The following is a 13,691-nucleotide window of genomic DNA, read 5'->3' on the forward strand; positions in this document are numbered from 1 at the left end:
GATTCCTGAACATTGAAATTTTTTGTTTGCATGCTGAGAAAATATTTGCGATTAAATCAGTAAATGGTAATAATTTTAGGTTATTCAGGAATCAAAATTTGCTTGATATACTATGTGTTTGTGTTTCTAATGCTGAAGTTCTTGTGTTTTTAGGAATTTTTTTTATCAAAATGCCTTTGAAAGGGTTTTTACTTTTAAAACTGTAAAAAATGATTCAGTAGCTTGATTTAGATTTGATAAAGGCAACTCTTTTTTTGTCTTTCTGCTGTCTGCAGAGTGCTTGGATTTTCTTCTACATCTCAGAGCTCTTTTAATTCACTGCTCACAACCAAATTTACATCTTAATTGCAGAGTTCACATTTAACAATATAGACAGCATAATGCTACTGGTAATTAAGCTTTTACTACCTGCTTTTATACAGTAGTCACAGACATAGTTTTGCTATGTTAGTTCGGATATAGAAACTTGCATGCATTTAAGACCCCAAATATAAGTAACCAGGCCTGCACTTTAAGTCTGGTTAAATACATAGCAAAAGGAAATTGCCTTCCCCTTTGGAAGGACAAAAAACATGTCTGTCACTTTTTCTATTCTGGACTTTGACTTGGCCGTTCTATTTTAATATAGAAAAACCAGGAGATTTTATGAGAGGGTGCTTTGAGTTCTGATTTAGTGTTATTAACACATTCTGTGTATGTGTACTGATTGGTTTTGATATCAAAGATTGTTATTTTCATCATCAGGGCTCCAGGCTCAAAAGATTTTGTGAGCATCACATATGAATTACAAAATTGTGTTACATTCTCAATGAGGTTGCAATTTTCTTTTTGCCCTATAAATATCTGAAAAGTATTCCAGTGTACATTTGAGTTCATTAAAATAAAAAAAATATGTAGCTTACCAGAAAAATAAATATTATTTCCTCATCCTAGTGTTACATTTGTTAAAAGTAGTTAAAAAAAACAAACTTCTAATTATTTATTCTTCTTCTAGTTTTCTTAATCTACTTTTATGATCTTATATTTCAAACTGCTTCATTCATTAACTTGTCTTAATGAGAGGCCAGGTGTCTGAGTCGCAAAAGATGATATTTTTCCCAGTCTAGATTCCTACTTAATTTTGAAATGTGCCATGTATGCAAATATATATGCACATGCACATGACATGAAATATGCACTGGTGTCAAAATAATATCTGTACTTCTGTTTCCCACTCAGGTGGGAAGCATTTTTTGGGGGGGAAGGGAAAGTATAAAATTAAGAACATTTATATTTCAAATTTTTTACAATGTTAACTTTCCACAATGCAGTCCTTATTTAGTTAAATTAAATTTATTTAGATTTAATGTACTATGATCACTTCTCTCTGCTCTACCTTCAGCAAGTGGAAAAATGATTGATTCCATAGTTGCTTATTTTCATTTTGTGAAAGTGTACATTGAGCATATTTGGAAAGAGAAAAGGAAATGATAGGTATATGAATTATATGCATATAAAATTTAGTAATGAATTCTTTTGTTTTAGTTGTGTAGACTACCATATTTATGTAATCATTGCTACCTAAAAATAAACAATTATAGTGAAAAAAGTAATTAAGCATCTTAGAATAATATTGAATTTTAAATGTCCACTACAAATTTATATATATATATATATATATATATATATATAGAAAGAGCTATAAGAAGTGAATGAGAAAGTAGACTGAATAATGAGGCAAAAATGTAATGGAACATAGACAATGGCATCATAAACTTATTTCTCTACCTTATGTAGAATTCTTCCCCAAATTAACTGTGAGTCTGGCATGTTCTCTTCTTTTCAAGGTAACAGGCAAAATGTACTTTAGGTTTTAAAAATTAAAAAAAAACCTTCCAGTACCTAAAGAGTTAAGTTAATTATGTTCCTTTGTAGCCTCTCAGAAAATATTTGTAGCATTTAAATCTCTCTTCCCTCCACCCCTCCCTTATCTGCCCACTGTTTTCAGTCCCCTTTCTCTATCTCCACCCTCTCTACCTGCCTGGCTCTCCTCAATCTGTGCTGCCTGGGTTCTCCTGTCCTCTGATTGGCGGAAGCTCTTCCAATCTAGAGCTCGCCTGGGCCAGTGGGACTGCATATGTAAAGCCCTACTTCATATTAATAAGCTCCAATCGGGGCTTTAAGTCCTTGATTAGGAGAGTGTGAGAGCTTTTGGTCCCAACTGGCTGTGCCTATAGGCTTGTCACCAGGAGAACATTTGTGTTAATTGCGCGGGGCTCTGTCAAGGAAACTTTGATTTATAGCTGGGGTGCACAAATAATGGTTGCCGGTCGCACATGGATTCGGTAGAACTTTGCATTCCTGAATCTTTTTCCCTGCACTACGAAGAAGAGTAGGTACCCTTCTTTTTTTTGTCTTTTTAAATTGAAAAGATACAAATATATATTCGTACCCTGATTCAGGTAACGATTTACGTATTTTGTGTGCATGAGTGGCTGTTTGTGTCTGTTGTGCCTTTTGTGCTGAGGGTGATCTCCTAATTCAGTAAGTCGAGAATTGTTCTCTGACTACAATGTTACCTTTGAGGCGAGGCTCGGTAACTGTCAGTAAAACAGCTGTGTGACAGTCACTTCTTATTCAGGTGCTAAGAATAGGCACTTGGCACCAATGCTTACTGAACTGTTAAAATGCATCTTTTACTAGGACCCATTTTCCCAAGGAAAAAAAATGTTTTAAAATACAATATTCAAAAATGATTTATACTATTGAGTGCCTCTTATGTATTTGCAGTTTGACAGATATTTCCATCTCCCTGTCATTTCTTACCTCACAGAGTTAGAGGGAAAATTGCACATTTGCTAATTCTCCTTCAGAGAACAATTTTAAAACTAGCCTCCTGCAATTCAGGTCGAGAATAATGTTATTTGCATGGTTAGCGTTAAGTCAGCACTTAGCTGACAAATCAATCCATTAACTAACTGGGGATTTTCACACATTCTGAATATTAACAACACAACCACCTCCAAAAAAAAAAAAAACCTAAAAGAGAAAGACGGTCTGACTTTTAATATTTTACACTCAAATGGGTTATACAGAGAGAGTAGAGTTATTTCACTTATTATCTCCACAAGATACAGCAAAGTACTTTGGCTCTTACACTCAGTTTAATTTGTATTTATGCATATCTTTGTGTACAAGCCAATTCATGTTGAGATTACCAAAAGGGGAGAGTAAATGGGGAGGGGGGTTGAATGAGGAAGTAAATTAGGTATTCTGGTGTCGATGAGCAGATCATAAACTTAATTTCATCCTACAGCCAGGATAAAATATTAGTATATCGCGGGAGCTGTCACTGGTTCATCTTTCTGTTGAGTCAGTTATATTGCTTTCCTTTCACATTACAATAATACAGAATGTTGTAATTTTGAAAAGGGTGCACTTAGTAAACACTGTGTCTGTCTGTGGCTTGTGGGGGAAAAATATAAGGCTATGTTGAAGAGACAGTGTATTATAGGTAGATGTCCACTAGCTGTCCTTAGTGACTGCATATTGCATTGCTCTTTGTAATTAAGCCAGAGATGAAAAGTGACTTGCAGTTGCAATCCTGTATGTTGGTGATTTTAAACAGAAGAGTGTGTGTGTGTGTGTGTGTGTGTGTGTGTGCGTGCATGAAGATGCATATGGGTGCATGCGTGTGCATGGTATGTACACCCTGGAAAATACCCTGGGAGAGTTGGGCTTAATCAATGACAGAGAAATTATGGAGAGAGAGCAAGTTCAGTTTGAAAAATCAAATAAGAAGACAGTCTTAAAATAGTAGGGGTTCAAAAATCACAAAATAAACAAAGGTAGAATGGCCAGTAAAATGTGATTTGTAGCTTAGTACACTTGGAGTGGCTGAATAAGAGAGTATAAAATGTCTACATATTGGCCCAAAAGGGGGAAAAGAGACTACTAAAGAAAGCTCACTCAGATTCTGAACTTTCTTTCAAAAATAAATAGGCAAAAGAAAAGAAACTTTAATAGGGCCTTAAAAGGGAGTCTTTTTACCTAGTTTTCTTGAATTTATCTTCTTAAAGCTAATTTGAATAATTAGTTTAGATAAGCCTCTTAAAGTAGATGCAGTTAAATGAAATCAGGGCACATGTCCTTTTGGCTGTGGTGCAAGATTCAAAGTAGCTCATGCTTTCTTTTTTGGCTCAATTAAAAGTCATCTTAAAAAAATTCAGATTTATTATCTGGATGCAGTTCTGATGGTTATGTGGTTCACTGGACAGACAGAAAGATCTAATGCTAAGCAACACATCTGCCTCTCTGTCTCAATTAATAAACCACAGAATTTATACATGCTATTAATATTCATAGTAATTGTACTTGGGCTGTACCTCCATCACGTGTATATACATAGAAATCAAGCCAGAGTCCTGCAGTTCCAGTGAAAATACTGGAAATTTTCAGCATTGGATTTTGTAAAAAAAAAAAAAAGAGAGAGAGAGAGAGAGATTTAATACTTAAAATCTGACTAGATTAAGGGAACCTGAAATATTAACCTTTTATTAGGTTTCTTTGGTTTTAGGGAAGGACATATGAAAGAATACAGTACTTTGAACCTTGTTTCGCATTTATGTTTTTAGTAGTAATAATAGTTAATACAGTAATATAGGAAAATAATGTATCTACTCATTTTGACATGTGTCAGTCTAATCATTCTAAATGAGTGTGTTCATCACATGAAATCCCTTTCAACCTCTGATTAAAATGTAACATTGACTACAGGATTACAAAGCGGACTTAATTTTACTGACTGTTTTAACAGCTGTCCCAGCTGTTGGAAGGGGCAATGAAATATGGCCGTGAGATACTGTAAAACAGGGAAAGGGATGAGATTGTTTTGTAAATTTAAACATGAGAGCTGAATTAAAGACCTAGAAAATCGAACATACTTGTTTATTTGAGTTAACTGCTCTGTGCCACACAAGTTTAGTCACATTTATTCTGTTTTCATACACTTTTCTGTTCTATCAGCCGATGTCTCTGTCATCCTAGCCATTTTGCTAGCCTTTTTTTCCCCAAATCAGATTATATAAAAATTCAGATGCCCCCAAGTATTTCAAGAATTTTTTTTAAACTGGAAGGGAGGGAAAATACACAAATGAAAAAGAAATAAAGCTAGAATCCGAGTAGGTGCAATTTAGATAAAGAAGACAGATAAGGTCTTGCCTTAAGTCACTTAGATAGTACTTGATATGAGAACTATGCACAGACATTGTCACATTATTTTTCTAATTATAATCATTTCTAACTTCAGACTGGGATGTTACTTAGTTTAATGTCAGAGTTGCATGGAACTAACTTGTCATTTTCAAAAATTCAAAATACCTCCTAACTCAAAGCGATGGTATTTTGGGATGTAGGTAAGAGAAGTGGTCAAATTTTTCTGGGGGGAGGGTGCAGTCAGTGGTGAGGAGGAGAGGTTGTTAGGTTGTAAATTAGTGGAAGTGACAACAGATTTCATTGGAGTTTGTTTCAGGTTCAGAGTCTTGTAGCATTGCACATCACAAGTATTATAGGTATAAAAAAGATCAGTCCTATTAAAAGAAAAGAAAAATTAAACAGCCAGTTGGGTTCAAGTCCCATAACTCGATATAGCCTAGGTAGCCATACCAAGTATATTACATAATATCAAATTTCCCCTTACAAATTGAGGCACATCGTGTCCTCAAGTCAATGAAATGAATTTTGTGTTCTCTTTGGAAGGCGAATAAAGTACATGTGTTTCATTATCTGTGTGTGTGTGTGTATGTGTATGTGTGTATGTCTGTTTTGCAATTCTGGGCACTTTTGGTTCAAAGTTTTTAAAATCCTGCTTCTGCAGACAAGGCAAGTTTTCATTTATTAAGGGTGGAAGTGGGTGAGGATTGGGGGAGGAAGGGTTTTGGCCAGCCCCTTTGATAGTGATGGTTTCTCATTTTAATGTGTTTATGGCGCTTCTCTTTTATTTACTGAGTGAGCCTAGTGTGTTTCAGCAGTAATTAACCTATGTTATTAGCAAAACCCTTGTGACTATCCCTTAATTATTTTGAATGCATTATTTTTTTTTTCAGTTTTTTATAAAGTAGCATTATGTTCTTTTAAAAAAATCCCAATCTGGAGACATTTGATGTGTTTATTTGTAATCTTTCTTGTAATATGCACATCTCCAACCAGTTTTATAATTGTTACTTCATCTGTTTATAATGCTAGTAGGTATAGAAGAAGAGTACATTTTCCCCCTTAAAAAAAAGTGGTTAAAATAAGTTAATCAGAAATTAGAATTTTAACCTTCAGTTTTTCAATGCTTAGAAATTTCAGGCAGCTTACGTGTTGGCTCTGAGTGTTTTAATCAGGTTTTAAGTTAGTTAATAGTACTTTGGGAATTTTTTAAAAATATCGAGCCAGCAGAAAAATACTTGTGCTTCCAATGTTGAGAAAAGATAAGGACCTTCTCATTAGCCAGGTCCTATTTTTGCAATTAATTTCAGATCCATGGTGCTATTCATCAAACAGAGCAGGTAACTTCTCTGATTCTATTTAACAATACTTTCACCATACCTCATTCCAACAAGCACCAGAAACAAAGAGCAGACTATTGTTTTTGAAGGTAGATAGCATTCAAACCCTATCACTTAGAAAAATTCCCTGAACAGTTTTCTATCATGGTAGCTAAATAAGATAATAATAAACCTGAATGATTCTTTGTTGATGCTAAAGGACAGCAACCTTTGACATTTAGGATTTTGCTTATATCTCATCATACAGTAAGTAAAATTTAATATTTCAAACAAATGGACTTTAGAAGTAGTAATTTTTATGAATGTAATTAATATTGTTGCCTTTTCTAGTTTCATCTCTTAAGATCATTATCAGATACTAGGAATAAGAGAAGAGCTTTCAATTATCATTTCAGTTGAAATTTTGTATCAGATCAGTTCTGAATTTGTTTCTCAGAAAATTTATGTAAGAGAGAAACAATAAAATGTTGATCTGTTATAAGTGTCTATGAGCTGCAGTTCTATCCAGCTCTCTGGAGAAATTCTGTGATTACACAGAGCCAGTTTGTTCAGTTTTTATCTCTTTTACATCCATTGGCCTTGTATTAAATTGTCGTTGTCCTAAAGCACGTGAGATAGAAATTAATTGCAGTTTTCGACAAGCTCTGACAGTGAAATATTTAGCCCCTCTGTCTCCAATCATACTTATGTGTATGTTTGATACTGCAGGGATGACATCAACAATTTCTGTAGTTTAACGATGTCCTTATGAAATGTTCTTTTATATTTTGTGCACCTTTTAGAGTTAATTATAGTTTTTATATACTCATGTATATAAGCATGTGTGTATATTTACTACAGTAAATTTGTAATGCATACATTTTAGATCACAAACCAAACAAGTTAATTCTACATATGTGTACACATACCTGTATATGCAGTATGTATGTTTCTAATCATACAAATAAAGAAGTATTTCTAAATCATATACACAGAGAGAAAAGAAAATTCAGGCTTTTAAGAAACTTACGCATATGTGTATTTTTGCATCTACTTTTAAATATGTGTGTATATATATTTCTATATATTCAAAATTGGATCCCAAGTTTTTGCTATATTTGCCAGGCAGGGCATGTATCTTAATCAGATGGTTTAACCACTGCAAAAAAGACAGGTAACTTCTTAATTAAATCCTGAACTGATTTTATTTTATATTAATCACTTACAATATTTGTTGTGTTTTCATTCATGTATTAACCAATAATGTGCACATGTGTGAAATTATAATTACATTGAGGTATTAAGTTCATAATTTTATGATTTGGGTCCTGTATATCAGAAACATTTTTTTTAACTAGCTTTCTCTTCATTCTTTTAAGATATACTTAATATAAAACATGATAGGTTTCAAATAAATAAAACCATTAATTTCATTTATCTTCCTTATATAAATACCTTCCTTAATTTTTTTATAAAAAGGAGGTATGCCAGACTATTTCTCTCTCCCTCCTACCCAAAAAAGTGAATTGCTGGCTTCAGAATTGTCATTTTTATTCTGAAAGGGTAACTGTTATGATTTAATTCAGTCAAATATAAAGAGATGTAACTGAAAAGCAGCAGGTTAGGTGCTCTGTTTTGTGTAATATGATTGAAATTTTTGGTTGCATTCCTAAAAATAATTTTGGAGCATAATTAAATGTACATATATTCAAATATATACTCAGTTTCTCTTAAATGTTTTTTTTGTTGTCTATATAGTAAGTAAAATTCTTTTATTTAACACCTTAATTAATCTTTTACTGTCCTCACATTATATTCTTGACTCAAACCCATTTGAAGTTTTTACATTTCAGATGTTTAAAAATTCATTTAAAGAAAGTAATGATCATTTCTAGGAAATTCTTAATTTTAAGAATATTTTAACCATATCATCATTTTTAATTGGTAACATATTTCTTGCTCTATATGACCACATTATATTTGCCAGTATTTTGCAAATGTAGTTTACAAAACTGAAGTAGAGTCTAATTTTAAAAAAAATTTAAACTGTAGTTTGCATGTGGATATATGTGTGCCCATAATTTCATGTTTGGGACAAACTTGTATTTTTAAAAAAAATTTTTTTGAATGTAAGTTGTAATTTGTGGTATTAGACATGATCCTGTGTGCTTGGAGAGTGATTTACTTGGAGAGTGATTAAGTAGTATATTGCAGGGAGATAGGTGTGTACCTTAGCCAAATTATTTTAACTTCTAATCAGTTATATTCTTTTAATATCCATATGTAGTTCGAGTAGATATATGCATACATCCTTATGCCTAAAAACCATGTAACACATGCACTTCCAAGAAGGGAAACCCGAATATATTGAATTATTTCAAAATAACGCATATTTAATTCATGACATCCACTTTTTTAGGAATTTAAATATGTTCGTGAATTGCAGAGATATGATACACTAAAAGATACTAAACTAAGGAAAGTCTTACATCCTGAGAGAAAACTTAAAAGCAAATGTATGTTCTGTCTTTTGAGTAAGACTATAAAAGTCAACTCTTGTCATACATATTCCTCTATCCTTTTTCATGTTCCTTTGAATGAAACAAAGTTGCAGAAATCAAAATGGAACTACATACCATGTGTAAGATGTTTTGGCAGCACTTACCTAGCCAACGAAAAAAAAAATTGTTAGCCATGCTGAGGAACATCAGAAGTATCACAGTTGCGCTGATTTAGCACATATTCTCATCTTCTCCATAATACACTCTTCTTTCAAGTAATTGGCCAGTCCTGTGCTAGAAGCATTGGAAGTTACCAAAAAATTATCATAATACAATCAGGTAGATGGCTTACTTAATAAATAAATATAATGTAACTAACTAGGGGATACCTGTTTGCTTGCTGACTGCTATTTAAAACAGTAACTCCAGGAATCTAGTTGTGGTAGTAGATGAGAATGGATAGACAAAAGACTGATTAGAATTCTCTGAAATCTTTATGCCATATTAAAAATGAAATTTGGAAAAAAATCAATTTGAAATAATGACATTAACTTGCCCTTGTATATTTCGTAATTATTTTTTTCAACAAGTCAGGAAAATCAATTCATCCTTACCCTGAAAATATATTTGATTTTGAGTGAAGGAACATTTTTTGTTGCAGCTTTTCTATTTTTTGGGGGCCTTGAAACTTATTTTTCTCCTTTTCTCCTTCAGATAAAAACTTTGAAAGATTATGTAATATGGGAAAAAATGTAATTTAAAACAGTAGCCAGATAACATAATAGCATTGTTCTTGGAAATATTTTTTTCTTGTTAACGGTACAAACTAATACCTTCATTTCTGCTGGAGGGCTTATTTTCTATTATTTTTGGATCAGAAACAAAACTTGTTACCTTCACCTTCCTTTTGAATATCCATTGTGTAAGTTAAAATAAGTTTCAAAAGTTACATATTCTTAAATAATGTGCTAGTTCTTGGCAATAGTTATGAGAATTTTGCTTGGAGGAGAAAAGGGAAAATGTTTCATTACATCTCTAAGAATAAATAGGAATTCAAAACTAGTAGTCATCTGAAAATGTAAAACTGGGAATTGAGATGAAAGTCTTTAGGTTTCTAGAAAATGATTTGAAGTGCAAAAATCAAATACAAATATGCCCAACTATTTGACATTGCTCCCCAAATTAATATTGTGCTTTAACTTCTGTAGGATATGATAATGATGTCCTTTTATTCCCCCCCATTCAGTGAGAGAAATAGTAAAATTCTGGTAGTTATATTGGCCCTGATCAGATGTCTGTGGTATAAAATATTGCATTTAACTAATTATTCCCAGGAGTGACGAAGAAGTGAAGTTAGCATTTTTGATAACTGGATAAAGGGATTATGGAAACCACATCACTTTCCTATTAGGAAATAAGTGTATACATTCTGGTGCTAAATCGTATTAAATTGGTTGAACAACACTGTCAGTGATTTGCATTAACATGAATGACACCTGTCCCATCAATCATGAGACCAAGGTGTCACAGATGGACAAGCACCAATCACCAGAATTGCAGGGCATTGCACACTTGGCTTTAAGCTCATTTCATTGTTCTTCAAATCTAGGGGGTGGCTTATTCTGTTCTTGGAGTCTAGACAAGAACATGAGATGGGCTCAGGTGGTGCCACGTGGTTGGCCTTATCTGTTCCATTGGAGGTATTCAGTGTGGTGGTGGGAGGAAGGAATGAAGAGTTTATGGACAAAATCTTAAGTAGCTGTAAGTTCAAACTTCCCAGTTTTTTCCACTTAACTGCACCCACTAAAGCTACAAATAAATGTATGCTTGTTTATAGTTCTTTATTGTGGATCAAATTTAAGTAATGAAGTAAAAGAAGCTTGAATTAAATTGGACTGGGATATTTTGCTTGTTTTGCTTTCTCTTTGATATTACAGGTTGAGTAGTCAAACAAATGAGAAAAAAATTAAGTCTTCACTGAGCAGGTCATAGGAACATAGATGTAAAGCTGAAAGGGACCTCAGGTAAAAATTCACACATTGTGATTGCAGATACTAATTTTAATGCATAGTGCATTTTGCTCATTCTTAATAATTTCAAACACTGTATTAAGTATTTGGTTACTGTGTATGACAGCAGCTTTGCTTTTTATTTATTTTTTTTTGCACTGTTTTGGGGTAAATTCAATACATTGTCCACCATATATTTCTGCTTGCCATGAACTTATCACCCCTCTGCTGAAATCACCTGAAATATGGAAAAGCTTATTCAAGTATAAGAAGTAAATAAAAGTAAAAGAAGCCTTTCTTCCTTACTAAGATACTGTGATGACTTGCTTTTCCAAAGCTAAGCACATGATAAACTTTGTATATATTGTGCTTGTGCATGTATACGATATGAATTTTACCCTTACATAATAAATATAAGCATGCCTTTGGGATTTATGGAAAAAGCAATGTCTGGATTCCATAGTGATTACTGTCAATATCTTATTTTTTTTCTTTTGTTTCTGTTTGAATACTTTAGTTGAGTGTTTTCATAATGTTTTGTTTTGTTTTTTTGTGATTGTTGTCAGGTTGGGATACTGCTGACATTTTTGTTAAGTTAATGTCAAGCTGAAAAACCTGTGGCAAACTGGTATAGGTCTATACATGGAAGATACCGCTTATGTTTGATTGTGTGTAAATACGGTTAGTTAGTTGGGGGTTTATCTGATAGCTTGGCAGAAAGAGAGAGGAGCTGTACAAACTGTTTTCAGTAACTGTGCTGTTCATACACCTGATAAGATTAAGAGAGCTTTCCAAATGCTGATATGTTTTGAATAAGAAAAGAATAATCACTTCCACTGGCACCAGCTTATCGGGAATGAAGTAAAATGCCTACACTTTTACATTAGCAAAAGTAAACGTTTTAGGCACATTGTGCCTTTTTCCCCCAGGTTAAAGAATAATAAGCCTTGTTTTTTTTTTGAGTGTACTAATGAATAAAAAGGATTTATTACCTTTACTAAATCAGAGGTGAATATGTTGATAAAGGAACCTCAGGGACAATAGTAACAATCCTGTTGATAAAAGAGTGCTTCCATTTGTTGTCCTCTTGAGTAATTCAACACATTTCCCTCTAATGTTTCATGAACTCTCATTTGTAGTATTAGAAGATGCACTTATTCCTAACTTAGTTTCCTTGCTCTTTTTTCTACTGAACAGGTGACAGACAATTGATATTCAACTCATCAGTCCTCATCTATGTGTTTCAACCTAGTTAAGCCATTAGTCAGATCACGTCATATATGAATCTATACAACATTCCGTAAAAGAATTATTAATTTTTTAAAAGTGAGTAGGTCATGATAAATTTTGGAGACTTGTCTGAATCTAATTAATTTTTCTAAGTTGTTAAACCTTCTGAAGTTCTTTCCTTTTTAAGATGGCATTGGTATTGCTTTTTGTAAGCAATTAACTTTTTCCCTATCTTACCATTTTCCTTTCTTTGTAATTTGATTCAGGCAAATAATTTGGTGTATTCTGATTTGATAAATGATAGTGCAAGAGTAGATTGATTGATTTTGGATTACTATTGATTACTCTCAATGAAATCACTGTGACACACTCAAATCAATAGTATTCGATTAACTAAGGCACCACTGTTCTATACATCCAGCAGCAGTGGGGAATTCAGGAACAGAATGTTCACAAGCTGATAAATTGACAAAGCATTCAGCTTTAAATAGCCCTTTGTTCAGCACTCGTTCGCTAAAATATATTTCATTGGAAAGTTCGTTTTTGCAACTCTGGGCCTTTCTGTGGAAGAAAGGTCATTGGTTTAAGGTTTATTAAATTTTAACTAAAAACAACTGGCTCCATTTAGGTGTAAAATAATTTAAGTACTTACTGCAGGCAACCTTCATGCTTTTGAGCTGTTACTCAAAGGTTTCATTCTTCTATGAAGATGTCAACTGTAAACATAAAAATGCATCACTGGAAATGTAATGGTTTAAGATTCAAACTGAAATAAAAATTCCTGCCTGGGGAAAGCAGTATAATCAAAATAAAGTAGTCTTAACTTTCTTTAGAAGTAGGCGTACTGAGAAGTAGTGCTAGAAGGCAGCAGGTAGAGGGTTGGTCAGGCACATTGCTTCTTTATTTTTATTTCTTCATGTCTGAAGGCATTTAACATGAGGGCACTGGAGTTACATGCAGACTATCATGTGTTCTGAAAATTTTTCCATTGGAAATATGCAGAATTGTACTATCCTAAACAAATTTAACCAACTAGCTAGCAAAAAAATGCATTTACGCTATTTCAGGGTCTTTTGACTAATGGCCATAAGGGGAGATTTCTCATCACTTACTATATCTTTGTACAGGCTTCACAACTGAGATCAAGCATATAGGCATTTATATTATGAACCCCCAAATTGTTTCCTTCAAATTTAAGCAGCCATGATGCATTCTCTTTGGAATGTTCAAATATTATACATATGAAGCAAATGTTTATCCTAAATTTGGCATAATTCTGTGACTAAAATAATGAGATGCCATCTTAACATGCCCAATATTTGGGCAGAGTGCAATGAGGAAGAAGGACTTGAAAAAACTCCCTGGCTGAGTCATTTTTCCCCCTTCCAGGATTATAGGTTGGAACAGGTGGGGGGGGGGGAAGAACTGGCTTTATGAGGTGA

The 13,691-nt window shown here is 33.3% G+C and overlaps 1 protein-coding gene across 5 annotated transcripts in view; it reads left to right on the forward strand.

The window, feature by feature from the left end:
- The window catches only part of ESRRG (estrogen related receptor gamma), a 658,508-nt gene that overhangs the window by 429,637 nt on the left and 215,180 nt on the right, over positions 1 to 13,691 (forward strand). For 2 of the 5 annotated variants that reach the window (XM_027871326.1, XM_027871327.1), the window contains exon 1: positions 2,312 to 2,371. The exons of the other annotated variants lie outside the window; for them this stretch is intronic. In XM_027871326.1, the coding sequence (XP_027727127.1) occupies positions 2,316 to 2,371 (56 nt within the window). In that variant the 5' untranslated portion in view covers positions 2,312 to 2,315. Of the gene's footprint in view, positions 1 to 2,311; positions 2,372 to 13,691 lie in introns of those variants that run through there. 5 annotated transcript variants of the gene reach the window in all.

The sequence above is a fragment of the Vombatus ursinus genome, unplaced genomic scaffold, assembly GCF_900497805.2.
Source record: "Vombatus ursinus unplaced genomic scaffold, bare-nosed wombat genome assembly UNPS02014798.1, whole genome shotgun sequence".
NCBI classification, from domain to species: domain Eukaryota; kingdom Metazoa; phylum Chordata; class Mammalia; order Diprotodontia; family Vombatidae; genus Vombatus; species Vombatus ursinus.